The sequence below is a fragment of the Poecile atricapillus genome, chromosome 5 (genome assembly GCF_030490865.1).
Source record: "Poecile atricapillus isolate bPoeAtr1 chromosome 5, bPoeAtr1.hap1, whole genome shotgun sequence".
In the NCBI taxonomy this organism is placed as follows: domain Eukaryota; kingdom Metazoa; phylum Chordata; class Aves; order Passeriformes; family Paridae; genus Poecile; species Poecile atricapillus.
In genome coordinates, this window is record NC_081253.1 from 28424876 (window position 1) to 28444505 (window position 19630).

At 40.3% G+C, this 19630-nt stretch overlaps 1 protein-coding gene across 3 annotated transcripts in view; it reads left to right on the forward strand.

Annotated features, from left to right (window-relative positions):
- HECW2 (HECT, C2 and WW domain containing E3 ubiquitin protein ligase 2) overlaps window positions 1-19630 on the forward strand; it is a 149319-nt gene that overhangs the window by 61980 nt on the left and 67709 nt on the right. For 2 of the 3 annotated variants that reach the window (XM_058839804.1, XM_058839805.1), the window contains exon 3: window positions 10909-11016. In XM_058839804.1, coding sequence (XP_058695787.1) covers window positions 10909-11016 — 108 coding nt within the window. Of the gene's footprint in view, window positions 1-4955; window positions 5348-10908; window positions 11017-19630 lie in introns of those variants that run through there. The other variant, XM_058839806.1, reaches the window with a different exon arrangement.

A 19630-nucleotide genomic window follows, 5' to 3' on the forward strand; every position in this document is an offset into this window, starting at 1 on the left:
GAACCCATCTTACCACTGGCTGGGTTTGAGACAGTAATGTACCATTGCTACTGTAAACTCTGTATAAAACAGGGCAGCGTCTTCTGCGAAAAAGGGAAAGGGAACAGAAGGGTAAGCGAAAAAGGAAAGCAGGAAACTAGACAATGTTCTGTGCAAATCTACAGGTCAATAACAGCAAATATGCTTGTAATGAATTTTACACTGTTTCATGGGTAGCCAACATGGGGCATTTTGCTAAAGGCTGTCTGGAAATAAAGGTGAGTACTCAAGCTGAATGTTTCAGTAATACACAGTTGCCAAGTACTTCTTTCATATCTGATTCTAAAATTTTATAAATATAAACAGAACAAGTAACACTTGGCAACAGTTTCAAAATACAGATTTAAAATAATCTGCATATGATTTTGAAATCTCTTCTAACCTGTTGTGCTTTTCCTACTTGTGCATTGGAGTGGTGTGTAAAGGGCAGATGTACATTTCATAACACTTCAAAATGGTGTTTAGTCTTTAGATTTGCAAACAACAACAAAAAAGTAAAAATAGAACACAGTCATCCATTCTATTTTAAGTCCTCTCAGTTATGGCAATTGCATTTGCTGACAGCTCCATGAGAAAAGCCTCTTCTTGAGGTATAAGTCATTTACAGAAGGTCTACATGTGGAAGAAATTGCACTTTAGATTATTTTATGAGCTAATAATGGCTCTCAAATGAGCCCATATTCTACTGAAATTAAACCCAGAAGAGATCATTACATCATTCATTATAATCTACTGTCTATTACAGGCCACTCAGTGTTGTCCAAATTTCACCTCTCCTGAATATTCCTGCTCTGAGAAGATGAAAATGTGACTGTTGCCAGAGAGCAGCAGCAGTCTGAATTGGAATAATGTTCTGATTGCAGAGCAGGAATTGCTCCAAGTACATTTTGAGGCTGAGAAGGAGGGAAGAGGGATGGCCATAACCCTATGGCCTTTCCTGAAGTGTTATCTACTGTTTCCACTTGAGAAATGTTTGACCAGAAAAAAACAAACACCAAGCAAAACTGCCTGTTTCTCTGGGACCTTTCTGCACTGGGTGTCTGCATACAGGACCAGATGCTTGCTGGTTAATAAATAAACCAGCATGAAGGCTGTAGAATAAATGACCCCTCACTTTTTCTGCTGCCTGTGGGATTACATGTGATGTGTATGAAGACAACCACAGCAGAGAAAGCCCTCTGTGGAAGTGCAGCTGTGCTAGTAGCAAAATTGTGCTTTTGTTGGTAATGTTTATTTACCAACAGAATTTCCTGGGGGCAGGTTAGGCTGTGTAGACAAGAGCGTGGCTTTGCTGGTATCACATCTTCCACAGCAGGAATACTTTGTTATATTTCCGAATTTTTCTGGCAAAGATTTGTGATGGGAATGTGGTCACAGATAAAAGTGCATGCCCCTTATCCTTGGAAGCTGTAATCCTCTTCTGCATGCAGCTAAAGCAAGCTCAGCAGCTCGTGTGCTGCCAGCAAACAAGTGCTTATCTGACACCATATAAGGCTGTGGCTGAGGAGGAAAATGATGAAAAACATTCCACAATAAACTTAGACTGGCAGATTTAATATGGCTGAGAAGAGCTTAGACAGATTTTTTTTTTTTTTGGCTTTTTTGGTTTAGCTCTGACAGCATTTACCCCCATAATAACCTTTTAATGTTAATTAGGAAAAAATTCCTTGTGTTTCTAGATATTCTAAACAATTCTGTCCCAGAATAACAGGATTTTAGGATGTTGGTGCACGCCGGGTTTGTTGTAGAGGTTGGTTTTAGTTTTTTTTTCCTCTCAGACTTGTTACTGTTAAAAGCAAGAGAAACACCTTGAGGATACAAGAATGCGGGAGTGTCAGGATGTGTTTAGGGCCATGGTGGGGAGCAGGATATAACAGTGAGGAGCATATTGAGAAGGAATTATGGTTGTGAAGATGAGTTTAAGTTTTACCAAGATGGGAGATGCAGTGAAGTGCTTTTAAAAAAAAAGGAAATGATGCTACAGGAGAGAGGCTTCTCTTTTCTTTAATATATTGCTTGCATCTTTGCTGTCCTTGTGTCCTCTTATCTTTATAATGCAATAGCCTGCTAAGTTATTGTAGTACCTTAGATACTTGGAATAGTCCAACTTTGGTAGCCACTGGTGGCCTAAATCTGAATTTCCAGACTGTTCCCTGCCTGGTGGCCACTGCTTTTAGCAGTCTCTATCTTCTGCAGACACCACTTAGCTCGAATCACCAGCAGCTGAGATGATTGTGAGTTGACAGGAGAGCTTTTGCCTCATCTGTGTGCTGCTTCTTTCAGGAAGAGATTGAAGCACCCCCCGTTCTCCCTCACATATAGCTAACTGGATCTCGAGAATTAAATGGTAGGTGATTTATTAGCATTTTTCAAAGATGTTGGGAGTCATCTGCCATATCATTCAGCATCTAATAGTGTTTATGTCTAAGGGTGTGCAGTGCTATCTGTCAGAATTTATTCAGTGTCATTCTCTAGCTTAATTTTTGGTCTAACATTTATGTATTTCTTATAGTAGCCAGTCATTAGCAGTGCAGTGCAGGAGCAGCCAAGCACTGTGTCTGTGTGCTGTGCAGGATGTGGTTTCCAGGTGAATCGGTCAGCTGGCAGGTGACTCATGATGCACAAGGCGCTTGTGCCATGGGACTGGCACATGTGTGAAACCTGAACTGTAGATGGGAATGAAGTGCACATCGTTTATGAAGAAGGATTAGTAAGATTTTCAGGAAAGAGGTTAAACTTGAGGTCATTTCCTTCCTCTTGTTACGCTTTTGAATTTCTGCCAGTAAGATGGGTGAAAGGACTTATTTTTGTCTTTGAATGCTTTGAATTTCAATGATGCCTTCACTTTGAATACAGAGAAATGGAATTCCACTTTATTCCTGCTGTTGTACTGTCATATGTCTGAAAAAATGACTTGTATTTTTTTTCAGAATCTTTGTGTCCTGCATTCTATTTAACTAATCCTTTGAGCTACTGCTGTGCCCTGAAATACCACATTGTGTGAGAGCATATGGAGATGCTCTGATCCCCATGCTGAAGTGTTACTGTACATAAAGAAGGAATCAAAATGTATATATTATATGTATAATTCTTGAAAAAGAAGGAAATGGCCAGTGTCAGAATATAAGCTGTGTATGAAAATGAGAGCAAGGATTTCCCCACTCTATTAAGTTTCAGTAGCAAAAAGGTTTCATGGTTTGGTGTTTGGATGGGGTTGTATGGTATGGTTTCTATGCTCTGCTTCTGCAGCTGAAGTAGGAGAAAAGTGTTAGAGATCATGATGATTCCATTCTGTCAGTCACAACTAGAAAAATTAATAATGCCTCTTGCTGTGTAAAGCAATAGAGTGCAATAAAAGTCAGCAACACGTTAATGTACGTCACAGGCTGCGCACGGGGAAATGCAACTGGAGTCTTTATGCTTCTTGCCCACAGCTCAGGGGCAATCAGTAGAGGTACAAGAAGCTTAAATTTGGTTGTGCAATAGGAAAAACTGCTGCTGTGCAGTGAGTAACAAATGCCTCTTTGCTTTTCTGACCATGGGTCATGATTATACATGAAAACGATCCTTTGCCGCTAATATAGCAGGACTGTGACACCAGAAGGCTGAAATCTGTGTCCAGGCTGGAATTTGCTACTGTGTGAGGCTGTAAGAGCATCTCTAGTACCTTTTTCTGCCTCTTTTCTGCTTTTGCTTTTTATCTCAGTTGAAAACTTGTGTCTTGTATTTCTGTTACTTCACAAGTTTTTTCCAAAGTGTCCTGAAGAGTAAAGAGAACTGTGATAGTACGATCTTGCAGCTGCTTAGGGAGCTTTAAAGACTGTCCAAGAATTTTCTTCTTAACTTTTTTTGGGGTTGCTCTCTTGATATTCAGGGAGAAATGTTTCCAGCCATTTAGTACACAGCAGTGTGTTACATTTCTCTTACAATATTCCAGTTCTGATGTTCTTTCGCCTTCTGTCCTTTGAAGATACAATTCCTAGAGGTGCTCATGCAAGCACAAAGCAGTACATTAGCTTTCATCTCTTCGTTAGCAAAGAATCCATCTTAATTCCTTGGACTGGAAGCGTTTTTGGAAAACCTTCAAGCTGAATAAGAACAGATACTCCTGTAAGAGGTGGAATGGGGTTTTTTACTTTTTGTTTTGTTTGGTTTTTTTTTAATCTGAGTATTAGTAGGAAAACCAAAATTTGCTGAGAGCCTGAACCTACAGCTCCACAAGTATGCAGTTTAATGAAATGTGTGCTGTGAAAGATTTAATCTCAGACTATAGACCAGATTGCAGATTCCTTTAGGAACCCTTTTTGTTCTTGAGGTGCTGGGCCTGCTTTGGCACGGTTTGGGTCCTTGCCACAGGCTGAAGGAATTTTAGGTCAGCTGCAGTTGTAGTTCTACCAGGAGGCTGTTGAAGAGTCACGAGCATCTGAGGAATAGAGACTTGTACAAGCTCCTGCCCTGAGGTGGCATTTACCACCCTGAAGGAGGAGAGGTAGTAATGGAAGCTCTCTGCTACCCGCTTGTCCTGCTGCCCAGGAGTGCCCTGTGCAGAGTTATCCTGACTTTAAGGCAGCTTCATCCCAGCCAGACGTCATGGAGCACTCCCCTCTTCCCTGAAATAACTGGATTTGTGGGGAAGTCATGTGGGAGAGCAAAATACTGTGTAAACAAAAGCCAGCACTTCCAGTGAGCTCCCGCTGTGCTTGTTGCTGTGGCTGCCTTGCCGTCATTTCTAGGATTTAAGGATCCTCCTGTTTACATCAGCCTGCCCATGCTGCAGGGCTGTGGCCATGCTGAGGAATCCTCCCATGGACAAGGCAAGGAAGGAAGTGGAGGGAGGATGGGGCTTCGGCATCCTGTACCCTTTGGAGGGGAGTGGCTGCAAATAGCAGAGCTTGAAGGACGTAATACCTTATGTGTTCTAGCACAGGCTGCTCGAGCCCAGAGAAACCCTTGAATAGAGGAGAAGAGGCAGACGATGGTGTGTAACCGCTCGAAACTGCCGCGGAGTTTGAGAACATCCTTCTAAAAGCCTTTCCTTCAAATGACAGGAGGAAGGGGGAGGACAGACGTGTCTCGTGGAGCTGAGATTATGCAACAGTGCTAACACAGAGCTAAAGCCTCCAAACTTGAGCTGCACAGGCTGGGCCCAGAAGGCAACTTCTGTAGAAAACACTGGTTGTGATTGGGAACGAGGATGCTGTTTTCAATATCCATCCTGTAAAACATTACTGGTTTTTATTCTTCTGTTAATTGGGCTCTGATGGAGGAATGCAGTTTAGGATCCACAGGCATCCTCTGGAATGGCCAGGTAAGGCTAGAAGGTACAACTAAGTGTTGATCTTTAATTTCAGCAATGGTGCTGTCTTTCATGAGAAATATTTTGGTTCCACCAGATAACCTGTGTTCACAGGCTGAGATGGGCAATTCTGAAAATCAGAGAAATAAGCTCTGGCTTAGTGTGTTAATATTTGTTTATATGGTACTAACTGATGCCTGTTTTAAATGGATTGACATAATGTGATTTATTATAGTAATTGCTTGCAGTAGAAACCCTTGAACCTGTTTACTTAATGACTTTCTGGAAAAGGAGGGAGGCCTCAGGTGATAAAATATATCTTCTCCTTAGAATTGTCCTGATACAGTTTCCAGTTGCTTTTAAGCATATTTTGGGTATAAGGAAGAAATATTAATTCATTAGGTCAGTAAACACTGTGCTACTTATTTACTGATCACCCATGGATTTTTGTTTCTAGAACTAAATTATTAGAGGTTACCAAAGTGAAAATTGCACAAAAGTTAGCGTTGCAGACTTTCCCAGTTGTTTGCCCAAAATCCACTGTACATATTTTTTGGAATGTTCTTGTTAGTCTTACATTTTGGTGACAGTCTGTTTTACTGCTTGGAAGTCTGTGCTCACACTGAAAAGCAGAATGCAGTTGCTGGCATTGAGATTGAGGTCTTCAGAAGCAATGCATGTAAATGCATGTAAATTAATGTTTTGTTTTACATTGGAAATGCCATCCTAGAGATTTCCTGATGGTTGGCTCAAGTTCAGAAATATTCTCCAATGCAGATTAACCACAAGCCTGTTTCTTTTAAAGACTAAGTGACATGATGGAGTAAAATAGGTAGGGGAGTGGCCCTTCTTGGTAGGATGTTTATGGGAGGAACCGATGGCAAATCCACAGATCTCAGCCTCAGACAAAACTAGATTGTAACCCTGCTATTCTCCAGCCTTCCAGCGCTGCTGATCCTCACTGTAAGAGAACACTTGCCAAGAGAAATGAGTGAGTGATGCTTTAAAAGCTTAGTACCAATACTCCTCTTAATAACTGAATGCATTGCACACACCATCTTCAGTGCCCAAAATTTATTGACATTGGCCTAAAATGTGAAAGAAGTCAGCATTCTGATAATATGAACTTAATTTAAAATTTTAAATTGAAACTGAAAAATAGAAACACTTTGAAAGATTTTGTGTAAAGCATCTTCCAGAAAGGGATGAAAAATTGGAGATTGGGATGTAAATCCCAAAGGAGGATAAGAGAATTATGCAGGGATACAATGATGTTACCAACGTGATTGATCTTTTCTGAGCTAAGCTGCATGGATTTTTCAAGAGCTGTGAATTAGTGTATCCATATATGGTAGTGAAAGATGAGAATTGTTAAGTTGTATATAATTAAGGCTGACAGCCAGAATCTATTAACATCACCTTTGCTCTGGTATGAGCATCTTTATGAAAGTGTTAGAGTAAAGAGATCAGAATGCAAAAGTTTGAACCTCTTAGATTGCTATAGTGACCTTTGCTTATTGCACAGGAAAAAAAATTAATCAGTGATGTTTCCACACCAGGGATTTGTGCTTTCTATAATGTTTTGGTATTTTGAAAAATAAAAAATAATTTGCGTAGATGGAAACAACCCTTTTATCACAAAACCTGACACTACTGAGGACAGAAACTGGGACCAGAAGATGAGTGTTGGTGTGCCTATGACTGGTCTGTGCACTGGGACTGTAAAGCTTCTTTCACGTAGTTCATCGCTAGCAGTTCCTCTTTCTCCATTTTATAAAGGATGGTATCTTATTTGTTTATTTGTTGTTTTAATTTATGCAAGATGACACTGTGAGGTGATGGATCTCAGGTAGCTTATCCTTTTTTCCTGACAGAAATAATGAAAGATGTAAGACAAAGAACAAAATGTGAGCTCCTCAGAAGCCTCCTGACCCCTGATGTCAGACACTGGCTTAGCACAGCTTCCAACACTCCGTAACATCCTTGTGCAAAGCTGGGAGTAGGAGATGATAAAACATGATTGTGCAGCCAGACAGGCGGGAGAAATGGGAAAACAGCAGTAACCCCTGACATTGGGGCAGGCTGGGGGCAGACTGTCTGCATATCAGCTTTGCAGAAGAAGACCTGAAGGTCCTGGTGGACAAGTTGAGGAAGAGCCAACAGTGTGCCAGTGCAACTTTTCTTAATGCCAGGTTTGGCTGATTGTTTAGTAGTTAAATAAAGAAAACATTGTTACTCAGAAAGTTTTTGCTTTACAGTGATTTCAAGGAGCTTTGCTCAGAGTGAAGTTCCACACAGCGATACATTTATTATTACCCACTTTTTGCTGTAGGACATTATCTAATGTACTCTGATTTGTACAGGGGCTGCAGCTCTGAGTTCTGTTCTATAGTATTTTTTGTCTAAGAATTACTGAAGATAGAAATTGCGCATCTTGCATTGTTTTATTTCTTTCATAAGTGTAGCCTCACTGGACAAGATACTGATGCAGTAAGACAGTATTTTGTTGCATATTTTATGTTCTGGGAAGGGATATTTATATCTACTCTTTGGCCCAGATTCTGGAACAGCCGCCAGTTTCACAAACAGCAACAATTATGTGCTAAAAGGAGAATAGAATTGCTTAGAATCGAAGTTCCCTATGGAATATATATTTATGGAGGGAGAGTGTGTGCATGTATGTTTGGGGGAAGAGAAGAAATGAGGGAGTGATAATTCTGATGTTGCTCTTTGTGCTCTTAAACACTTTCATTTTTTTGGTCAATATTTTTATCAGCATTATTGTGTACTTGTTTTCATTCCATGCATTTTTTTCCTGTTCAGTTTTTCTTTTTAAAATCCATGAACCGATGTTTGAAGTTATTTTTTCCATATGCATTAGTAATGTTATTTTCCCCCTATGTCAGTAACATCATAAAAGTAGAAAAAAATCCATCTGTTTCAGAAGAAAGTCAAAGCTGACCAAAATAAATTCTGTAATTTGAGTCGATTACTGACAGGCAGTGGTCTGTTAGCATTTTCCATCCCTCTGTCTCTACCACCTTCTGTTGCAGTGGCAGCGTGCCTGTGGGCAGAGTATCAGTGATTTAGTCTTCACTGCTGCAAAGGACTCCATTCCTTCATGGAAGAGCTGGAAACCCAGGCACTTCTGTAAATGTGGGATTTTATTAAATAAACTGAAAGAAAGCGTTCTGAATTCTTGTAACTACCAACTCGGAATTTGAGACTCAGTTCATGAGAACCTTTTCTGAAGCTCACTAATATCCTTGTAAAAATTCCCATTGACTTTGCTTTGTGACTGATTTAAAAAACAACAGTTTCTTGTGCCTTATTTTTGGAAATCTTACCAGTAAAAGCATATTTCATTGCTTCAGGCTTTGTTCATTTGTTGAACAAGATAAGAATAAAAAACCTCATGCATATTATTATACCAAATATCCATCCTTCTGCTTATAATCATGAACAGACTCTTTCCAATTGATTAAATACAGAAATTTGGAACTAGAGCATGTTAGGTGAGATGTTTACTGTCAGGAATACAACCTAATTTACCTAGATGAAATGAGAATGCTGAATAGTTTAAAACTCTTGTGTTTCAGATAACTGGAATTTGTAAAGAATCTGCTCACTTTTGGTAGTAATGTTTTAGATAACCACATTTATATGGTGAGCAGTCACTAGTGTAGTGTTGCTGGAAGTTAAGCTGAATCTTATGGCTTCCCAGTGTTCTGTCTGGAAAAAAATAGGGGGTCTTGGGATAGGAAGGCACAATAAAAAAGTAAATAAATTCATCAACAGTGTATTCTTTTGGTTAGTGTGTCATTGCAAACCACACAGATTTTTTTATAAGGCCTGTGATGATTTACAGGCTGTACACATTCAGTGCTCCTCTTCATACAGCTTTGAAAAAAACCCCAGCAAAATGTGGGAGAGATACAGCTTTGTTTACTCTGAAAGTTTTTTACTCTAATGAAAAATAAGTAAGTGCAGTTTAAGATTTTCTGGTGCATGCAGTTTGTGTCCAATCATGTTGATTCTGCACGAGAAGTTAAGCCTGAAGGCATTACAAGCTTGAGGATCACAAGTGTTAGAAGAACTGTTCTGTCCCTTCTCCTTGTCATTGAGATAATTATGAAACTCTCCTGGACTTGTCATGGTATTGAGGTGTTGAGACTAAAGCTTTATAAAAATTCTCAAAGTCACCCATGGCTGGAGGCATAAAAATATAAGTAGCTTGCCATGGCCCCTTCTTGATTTTTCAGAGCTCTTCTATGTTTTGGGCAGTGTGTAAGTCCACTTGAGCAACTGCAGAAATCCAGCATGTGCCTCTTAATGCTCCGTGTTGGTTTGGTGGGATGAGATGTACAGATTGCACTAATCATAATTCAGTGGGATTACCACATGAGCGCTGAGATGAGCTGTCAGAATGAAAGGAGAAAGAGAATCTGTAGTGGGAATTCATATTTTTAAGATGAAACTAAGAAAGCTGCATTGTTTATTATTCTTTCATAAATAGTACATGGATATCTCAAATGTAGGTGACGGTTCTGTAATCTTATGTGGGAGTTCCTACCAAAGGAATGAGCTTCATGAACAAAGCCACAGTAGCCTAGGTTCTTAGTGAAGTCTTTTTAGATTTGTAGAATGCACTCAAATGTATATAATACAAGAGGGTCTTTTTAAAAAAGATTAAAGAATATGCAGTATCACTGGAAAGAATTAGGATGTTGTATTTGACGTCATAGATGTAGTTCTTGTCTAGTCTAGTTAAGAAACAGCTGCTGAAATGCACTGGTACAATGTCACAATGCATACTTCCTAAAACTTCCTGTACAAAAGAGTTAAGTTGGATTTATGTCAGCTTTGTCCATGTCATCAGAAGTAACCTTTGTGCCCTTTCAAACAGCTTCTTGCCCTGGTTTTCTTTCATTCGCATGGTGTTCTGGGTGTCCGAATACAGGCTGGAACCTAAAAAGGCCCTAAGACCTGTGTTTGTTAGGAGAAAAGTCTTAATTTGAAAAGGGATAATACTGATATTGCTAAGCTGCTCTGCAGATACTATTTGCTTTGAATGTTTTCTCTGAACGTAATTTTCTGAATCTCTCCTTTCTAGCTCTGGCTTACTGACAGTTCTGCACTTTGGGCCTCTAACTGGATACCCTTAGTTACAATTCTGCATTTCCTGGCTAGGGAATGAATGCTAGATTTTCACATCACAGAGCAGGACCAGTGCATAACATGGTGTGGTAACTCTGTGATGCAGTTTCAATCAGCTGTACACTCCTAATAGCCTCTCGGTTGGATTAGAGAAGTTTTGGAATTTAATACCATAGCTTGGCAGGTCACCTCTTACAGGAAGACTTCTATTTACTTTGGCTGTGTGTCTGTCTGCTCACTCTGCATAAATTGGTCTATCAAGTGTACAAGAGAAGCTATTTATCTTTTGCCAGTTAATTCAATATATTTTTTATTTTTTTTTAATGTAATACAAGTAATTTTTTGTATCTGGGCCTCTTGAAACAGAAAGCCAAGAAAACTTTGCTGAAAGTTATTTTTTGCCTTTCCTCCTTTAGATGAGAACTCTCCAGCCAATTTCTGGGATTCCAAGAATCGGGGAGTGACTGGCACGCAAAAAGGACAAATTGTATGGCGAATTGAACCTGGCCCCTACTTTATGGAATGTGAGTACCTGTTTATGCAGTGCATATTCCAAGGCAGGTCCACAGGGTGGCATTTGATACCCATTTCATCAGTCCCTCTGGTAAAGCAAGGAAATTGATTGTATTGTTCTTACCGGGGAGCATTTCCCAATGTGTTTGCTGGACATGATAAAAATGGAGTGGAGCTTAGATGTATGGTTGTATTCTAGTGATGTTCTTAGCAAATTTCACTTTAAGGGAGGAAGGAGTTGCCTTGTGTGGTGTGATGTAGTATATACACATTTGAAAGATGAAGTCCCTTCCCAGAGAAGTTCCAAATTTCAGCTGGACAAATATTAATGGTAAGTGTGTGTGAAGGAAAAGGTAGTAAGCTGATACTTCTTGCTGATGTTTGTTAGCAGGAAGGTTGGATTTGTCTCTAGGAAGTGCCAATGTCCTGTTCGGTTGCATCCGAATTTCTCAGCTGAAGATTTGTTACACTGGAAAATCCGCTGGGCAGTTTGGAAATACTGAGAGTCTTTATGTGACTGAAATAAAAAGCCTTCAGTTGAACTGTGTAATGACTGTTGGTAGTCAAGCTTCAAGTGGAAGAGCTACACCCACCACTCCCTCAGACAACCAGGATTTATAGGAAGCTGAGCTACTCTGCTGTGGGCTGGGCTTTTTCTTTGTTGTTTTTTTGCTTTTTGATGAAACTATGCTATCCTACCATATGAAGCATATGATCCCTAAAGAAACTGATCATAGGATATTGTATCAGAGCTTGCTAGGAACTCTGATGTGCCAAGCATCAAAGTGGCAATCTGTTCCAGAAGAGCTCTGAGTTGCTCTACCACCTGTTCAGCCTCACAGTAATGAATATTCTTTCATAAGTTAAAAAAAAATAAAAAATAAAAATACTCCCACTCTTCACTTCACTGTGGTGAAATAAAGCATTGCAGTGCTGCTTATTGTAGGTCTTGGCAGCAATTTTTGTTCCAATTAACTGATAGAACAGTAATACATGTATTTAAAGAGGTGTTGTATACCCTGTACTAAAAATAGATATTAAAGCTTCCTATTTCTAGAACTCATCATTGAATCTTGCCAACTTGCCCTATGTGTTACACAACACACTTCTCAAAAAAAATATAAAAGTGCCTATATAGGATAAAACTAAATTCCATTTCAGGAGTTCATCACATTATAATTACCAAACTGAAGACAATGCTCAAGAAAATAATGAAGATTATTAACTTCTCTGGTGCCAAAGACACTGGTATATCAAAGCAGATTAAAATGTCTGTTAGTAAAGTTCATTGCCTTACCTTTCTTGTACACAAACTCCATTAGTGTTGTTGCCAGTATGGGCAGTTTAACTTCAAGGATGTTTGTCTCTTCTAGCTGGTTATGTGTTGCTCCACAGTGTGTTGAGGTTAGACTGTTGAATAGTACTTACAGTTCAGCTGAGTAACCCAAACTAATGCTTCAAGAACTACTAGCTTGGACTTAAAATCAGCTGCAACTGACTTAGCACTTTGCAACTTAGTCCACATTGCAGTCAGCTGAAAGGAAGTGCAGGATGTGTGTTCTTCGGTCATGGTGAGCTTCACTATCAAACAGCTCTGCTGCCATACAATGAACAAGAGACAAGCAATTGTGTAGCAGCTGAGAGCTGTAAAAAGGAATGTTTATGAACATATGTTGCTATAGCACATAGTATGGTAGATAAATATGTCACCAGTGACACTTGAGTTTTGAGTAAGGCCAAAAACTGCACTGAAACACTTTACTGAATTTCTGATTCCACTTTTTAAATGAGAGGTCTCCACAGATCCATGACCATGTTTGCTCAGCAAGGCTTTTCCTGAAGCTTACAGGTGGTGAAGCAGCACTGATGTAACTACAGGCAGCTGCTCTTTTCTTTTACTTTTCTATTCCTCAGCTTACAAAATCACAGCAGGGGCAAACGCAGCAGGTGGCTGCGCCCTTCAGGTACAACCGCGGTGTCACTGCGATGCAGTGCCAGGCGGGTGTGGGAAGAGCGGTGCTGTCAGGTTTCTTACCACGCCCTGCAGACCTGTCACTGCCCAGCCTGTGCCAGCCACACATCCAAACTTAGCTCCCCTGTTAACCTCCTTCTGCTGTTATGGTGCAGATAGGATTTGTCTCTCACTATAGCACTGCACGTGATGCGTGTCATAGCAAGAGGGAGAGACAAATGAAGAGTCTAACATTGTCAGTAAACATGTGCCCGATTTATTAAATTTAAGGTAATGCTGATGCTTTATTCCATCATTGTTTTCCAAATTTGGGAAAGAGCTCTCCAGTTGTAGATTTCTTGTGTTTAGAAATATCTTTGCTGAGAGGCAGAATAGATGAGATACAGGTTGCGGTGTGTTTGGTTTATCATATTTACTTTTCACAGTAATGACATTCAGCAGATCATTAGCAGTGTCCCTGAATTTTTAAAGCAGCAGATCCCATAAAGGGGAGGAAACGTTGGGGGAGAAGCATGAACAAAATTTGTAAGTGGATCAATCTAAAGTCAGTTGAAGACTACCCACAGCATAAGAATACTCATTGTATCCAATCTGCTCACAACTGGGACCAGCACTTGACCTGCTAAAGTGTGGTTTTTATTGAAAACTTTCAAGGACAGAGATTTTGTGGATGCTGTAGGTAACTTGTTCTAGTGCTGCAGTATTGTTCCCGCTAAAAAGATTTCTGTGAAATCCAATATGAATGGCTGTAGCTTAAATTTGGGCCATTGCCCTTTTTAAAAACTGCGATAGAACTGGAAACAGTAGAGATAGCAACATTTTTCCTGCCTTAACCTCCTCTTCACCAGACAAAACAGGGCCAGCTTCTTTAGCCATTCTCACATGTCATGTTCTGTCCATCCAAACCACCTTTGTAGCCCTTTGGTCTTCACTCTCCATTTTCTCCATGCTCTTGAGCCTAGGGACCCAAAACTAGACACAGTATTCCTCACCAGTACCAAGTAGAGGGGGACAGTACTTAATTGCCATCTGTATACTGTGAAACCACATAATTGCAGGTTCCCTGCTATATACTGTGATACCTACATGATTGCAATGTGTTCTGCAAGCCTGAGAAGCATTGAACTTGCTCTGGCAATGAGAACTGATGATGCTCATTAACAGTTATGCTAAGGAACTACAATAATCCTTTAGGATTTACACTCAAAACTGGCCTAAAGTTGTCATGTCTTTTTGGGAGGAAAAGGAATGCAAGTTACTAATGCTGGATAATGAGTTTTGCTCTGTCAGCATGCACTTACACCAAAGACTGGATGTGGGTTTTCCCTGGCAGTGTCAGAGCCTAGGGACATTATGTATCTGTTCACCAGTAACATCTCTGGGGGGGTGAAGTGCAGAGAATTATGGCATTGCTAACGAGCCATATGCAAACAAATCTCATGCAGAAGGAGTATTTCCATTTTAATTGCATTAATGTTAATCAGTGGGAGTCAGCTGGGTTATGCCTTAGACTCCTGCAAAAAGAAAGATTTGTGTTTTAAGAAAAACATCTTATGCCTTAATTTGGGAAGCTATTTTTCCATGACCATAATTGTAAATAATTGTAAATTTATTCACCAAAGTCTCTCCAATTTAGGCTTATGTTTCAAGGTGTAGGCTTGGATAAACATTTTTCTGAATTTCTCATTACTGTGTATCTGCAGTCTTGTAACTCAGTGTTAAGATCACTTAATTTGTTCCTCTTAAAAATCCCTTCCTAGGGATTCAGTATCTCATATTTTTCCAAGAAAGTAACATGTAAAGGCATAGTTTGCCATCTGCTCTATTCAGATCAAGCAACCTGCAGAAAGAACGGAGGGGAGAGTCTCCTCTTCGTACTAAAAACAGACGTTAATTCCCCTCAAAGCATCCAAAATTAGCAAAACAAGGATGATCAAAGGAAACTCTATTTTTCTTGGACAAAAATCAGCACAAAAATTCTGTAGGCTCTTCCCTGGAAGGGAGAATCAAAGGCATCAATGGTGAAATAAAGAGAAATTAACTTAATGTATTCCAGAAAAACAAGCAGCCTCTGAGAGGAGTGGCTGAGGAAGGGGAGGGAGGAAATACTATGCAGAGGAGAAAGGAAATATTTGCAAAATACCAAGTCCAGCTCACCGTCACAAACAGCCAATGTCCTTAAGATGTCACCTCGAGACAATGTGAGTGGCTCTGAACTGCAGAGCCAGCCCGTACAAAGGCAGGTGTTCCTCTTGCTTTTCCCTGGGGAAGGAGCAAAAGCGCTTTGTAGGCATGAAAGAGAACTCAGTCATTTTAGACATTCAAGAAGGTGAGTTTGAGGATCAATATGCCTGATTCGCTGTTTCCTCACGTAGCAGAGGTGGCTTTCAAACATCCTGCTCTGAGGCTTGCTAAAATGTGACTGAAGAAAAACAGTGACTCATTACATGGCTCCCTCAATATTTTTTTGCTGTGTAAACTGCAGAAGGATTGCTAAACTCAGCTCTGAAGTTTTCATCCTCCTGTAAAAGGAAACAGGTTCAAGTAGTAATATCCTAACTGGTGGCAGTAGTGGGAAAGTGCCACACAGGTGTGGTCATCTGGTATTTAGTGTGGCATCAGGCTGTTCAGGTCCCTAAGTACATCGAGGCCTTTACTTTCTGGTGCAAGAGAGGTTTCAGTTGCCCCAGAAATTATTTCAGATGGCAAGTGTTTCTCTGGGTATAGGAGTCTGTGAGCTTGGGATGGAAGGGGCTCCCTTTGGGGCATTGTGCTGGAAACAGAGTGGATGGTGATGGTATTCCTTCTGGAGAACAGAGACAGCAGAAAGGTGGCATGAAATGATCCGTAGGAAGGCCGGTGATAGAAAAAACACGTAAGAAAAAGCCTGAGTTTTATTTGTGGCTAGTTGGTAAAAGCTGCTGCTCATTTATAAGCTGCAGCTTCTAAGTCAGTTTTCTGCAGTATGGGGAAGGACAGGTCATGATGGAGATGCCATGGCAGGGAGATTCACCATAGGACAGCACTGCTGTGCAAGAGGTAACTGGTGCTTATGCACTTCCATATGCAATGTGCCCAGAAGTTAAAAGCTGTACATATTCTAATAGGTAAAAGAGTGGGGTGGTCACTGTTCAGCACTGTGGATGATCGTGTGTTCACTCTTGATCCTCTACCATGGTCCTGCCTGGTTTATTAGTAAGGGCTTAGGCTGAGAGCCTGCTTTGAGTTTGTATTGACCTTGTATTTATAAGTTATAGTCTTGGTCCCATGAGTGTTAATTACAGTGTCTACAAGAAGCACCTTCACCTACTTTACCTGTCTTTGTTTTTTTTTATTCCATTTTGGTGTCACAGTCATTACTTTTAGTAGAATAGAAATACATTGATTTGCATGTATTTTCTTTGCCAGTGCTATGGCTTTATGTTGTGAGCAATAATCCATAGTGGCAGCTGTTGGGGTTCATCCAGAGACTGCCAGTCTTGTCACATCAATAATTTCCAAGTTCCCCCTGGGATGTTCGTGGTTAAATTACTTCTGGTGCCACACTGCGATACTTGGCCGCAGTGACTGCACAGATGCAGTGTGTTTTGAACTAAAATCTCATTTGTGGCATAGAATCACAGAATAGTTTCAGTTGGAAGGGACCTTTAAAGGTCTCTAGTCCAACCCCCTTGCAATGAGCAGGGCCATCTTTGATGGGTCAGATTGCTCAGATCCCTATCCAACCTGATCTTGAGTGCTTCCAGAGGTGAGGCACTTACTACCTCTCTGAGCAGCCTGTGCCAGCATTTCACCACCCTCACTGTATAAAGTTTCATCCCTGTGTCTAGTCTGAATCTATCCTATTTTAGTATGAAACCATCACCCACTGTCCCTGGTAAAAAATTTGTCCCCATCTTTTTGATAAGCTCCCTTCACATATTGAAAGGCTGCAGTGAGGTCTCCTCAGAGCTTTTTCTGCTCCAGGCTGAGAAAACCCAACTCTCTCAGCCTGTCTTCATAGGAGAGGTTCTCCATTTCTCTGATCTCTTGGTGGCCTCCTCTGCAGTCACTCCACCAGGTCCCTGTCCCTCCTGTGCTGGGGCCCCCAGAGCTGGGTGCAGGGTTCCAGGTGGCATCTCAGAGCAGAGGGGCAGAATCCCCTGCCTTGCCCTGCTGCCCACGGGGCTTTGGATGCAGCCTGGGACACGTTTGGCTTTCTGGGTTGTGATTGCCATTGCTGGGTCCTGTCCAGCCTCTCCTCCACCAGCATGCCCAGCTCCTTTCAGCAGGGCTGCTCTTGATCCGTTCATCCCCTGTGAGTTAAGACCATGAGTAGACTGTGAGATATATTCAGAAGACATGGTAATGTGTGTGTTCACATTTGCACTGGTATCATGCTAAAAGTGAGGTTTTATGTGGTGCTCTTGGTATTCAGTCCCTATTTCCATGAAATTATAACTTCTGCAAAAACAGTGTATTAAGACTGAAATTGCTGTACTTTGTAGCTAGCAAAGCAGATTCCCAACTCTCTTTTTTCTTTTTTAGATATTGAAGGAAAAGAAGTACCAATTTAGTAATTGAACTTTATATACTTTTAGCTTTTAAGGGCTGCTTGTAACTAGAGGTATGAACATAGTTTAGTTTTTGTAATGGTTTTGACCATAACGATCAATGTTAATGAATGTTCGTAATTCATTGCTTGCACCCAATCTTTATATTTTTGCCATTTAAAATTTTACCAGTTAAATTCTGTAAAGGTCATGGTTTTCTCACATGGAATTGTTCTGAGCCTGGAACATTCATCTGTGCAGTGCCCCGCAACCAGCGCCCTTTCAGTGGTCTGTCTGGGGACTCATGGTTATTGTCCCTACTCTATTTATAGACATAGTCACTGAGTTAGAAATACTTCTTTTCTTTTTCTGCTGGTTTTTTATGTTGTCTCTTAACAGCTATTTTTGAGTATCACAAATAACTGAAACAGGATCAAGTCTTGTATTTTTTACATTTGTGGCAGGTTTTGTTGACTTCCTTAAGCACATAATACTCCAGTGTTTTGTTTTAAAGGTTAGATTATAATTAAATGCTTTGCCAAACTGGAGCATAATAGTCATTGCTCATGACTATAAATAAAAATCTCTAATGACAGCAAAGTGAGTGGGGCTGGCAGGGATAGGATGGCTCTGTTACCTGAACAAGCATTTGTCCGTGTTCCCTTTGAAGCAGGTTAGATGGAAAGACCACTGGGACATAAGCATTTTCTGTTATTGATCCTACTTTAGCTAAAATGCTTTCAGTAAGTCACTTTGTAGGCGGTTTGCCTAATGTTCCTGTAAAATAAATTCTGTGATACACCTGCTGAGAGAGATGACAAGTACCTGAGGGCTGCCAGCTTTGGCCCTTGCATTCTGCTGCTGTGTTTGCTACTGTCCAGTAGGAAATAATCAAAAATGCACATGCTGAAAGGGATGCAGAGAAGAGAATGCTAAATGTCCAAATAGAAATGTGGAGTTCACTGAACTGTCACACTATGGAAAAGTTCAACTGGCAGGACATGCAGAGCACTGCTAAATTTCTGCAGTTGTCTATCAGGTTCAGATGGGAAAAAAATAGGATTTAACACAATTTCTTTTGCATGGATTTCATCTCCCTTTATAGCTTTGTAAAGCATGAATGCGAGTGACTTCATTTGTTCTAGTTTTCTTAAATATGTTTTGCAGAACATGGTCTCATATTTTTCCAGTGAGTTACTGTGCTGTCAGCTTTTTCCTTGGTGAATGTTGGAGGACATATGTTTCTATCTGCAGAGAGCCATGGATTCAGCCCAAGTACCTTCTGGGCACTCAGCTGCAGTGGCCAGGAAGTTTTAGCTGCTGTGCAGGTTCCATACAGTGAATTGGGAGCACTGTTTTGCTCCATAGAGTGTTGTAACCCAGCTCGGATTTGACTTCTGGAGATGTGTCTGTTTATCCCTTCTCAATGGAGATGATCCCACCTCTAATATTGGTGTTTTGTTTGACTGGGGTCTGTCTGAAGCAAGCTGTTCTTACAGCAAACACACCTGCCTTCCTGCATTGTCAGTCTCATGAAAAGAATACATTCTCCTAGGATTATGCTTACATGTTTAAGTATTCTTAGTATCTTTCTTTCATAAAGCATTCTTCTGATGGACAAAGGTAAAGTATTAAAGGCGGTAAAAAAGTAGTTAGTGAGGCACTTTGGGGAATTAGTGATGTTTTCAACCCAAGCTGTTACTTAGTGTAAGCTGATCCCTTTATTATTGAAGAGGCAAAAGTATATGATCCATAGAGGTAAGAGCACTATTATTTCATGCAGGTGTTCTTTCGAAATTCAAATGTCAATGTTTGAGTCCCAGAAACCTTTACTGATTCCAACATTTTTGTGTAATGGACCTGAGCTATAAGACTATGGTTATAAAATGGTAACAGCTATTAGCTTTTAAAGAAGGGGATTATGGTTTCACAGAGTTTTCTGATTAATTAGCATGCATGTATATATATTTAACTTTTTATATGGCCATGTGATAACTTTGAAAGAATCATAAATTCCCCAATTTAATTTTTGGTTTATTTTTAAATAAAGAAGGAATTTATTGTAGTCATTTGATGTCTGGAGGAGTGTCAATTATAAGAAGGCACGTGTAGTAGCAAAAA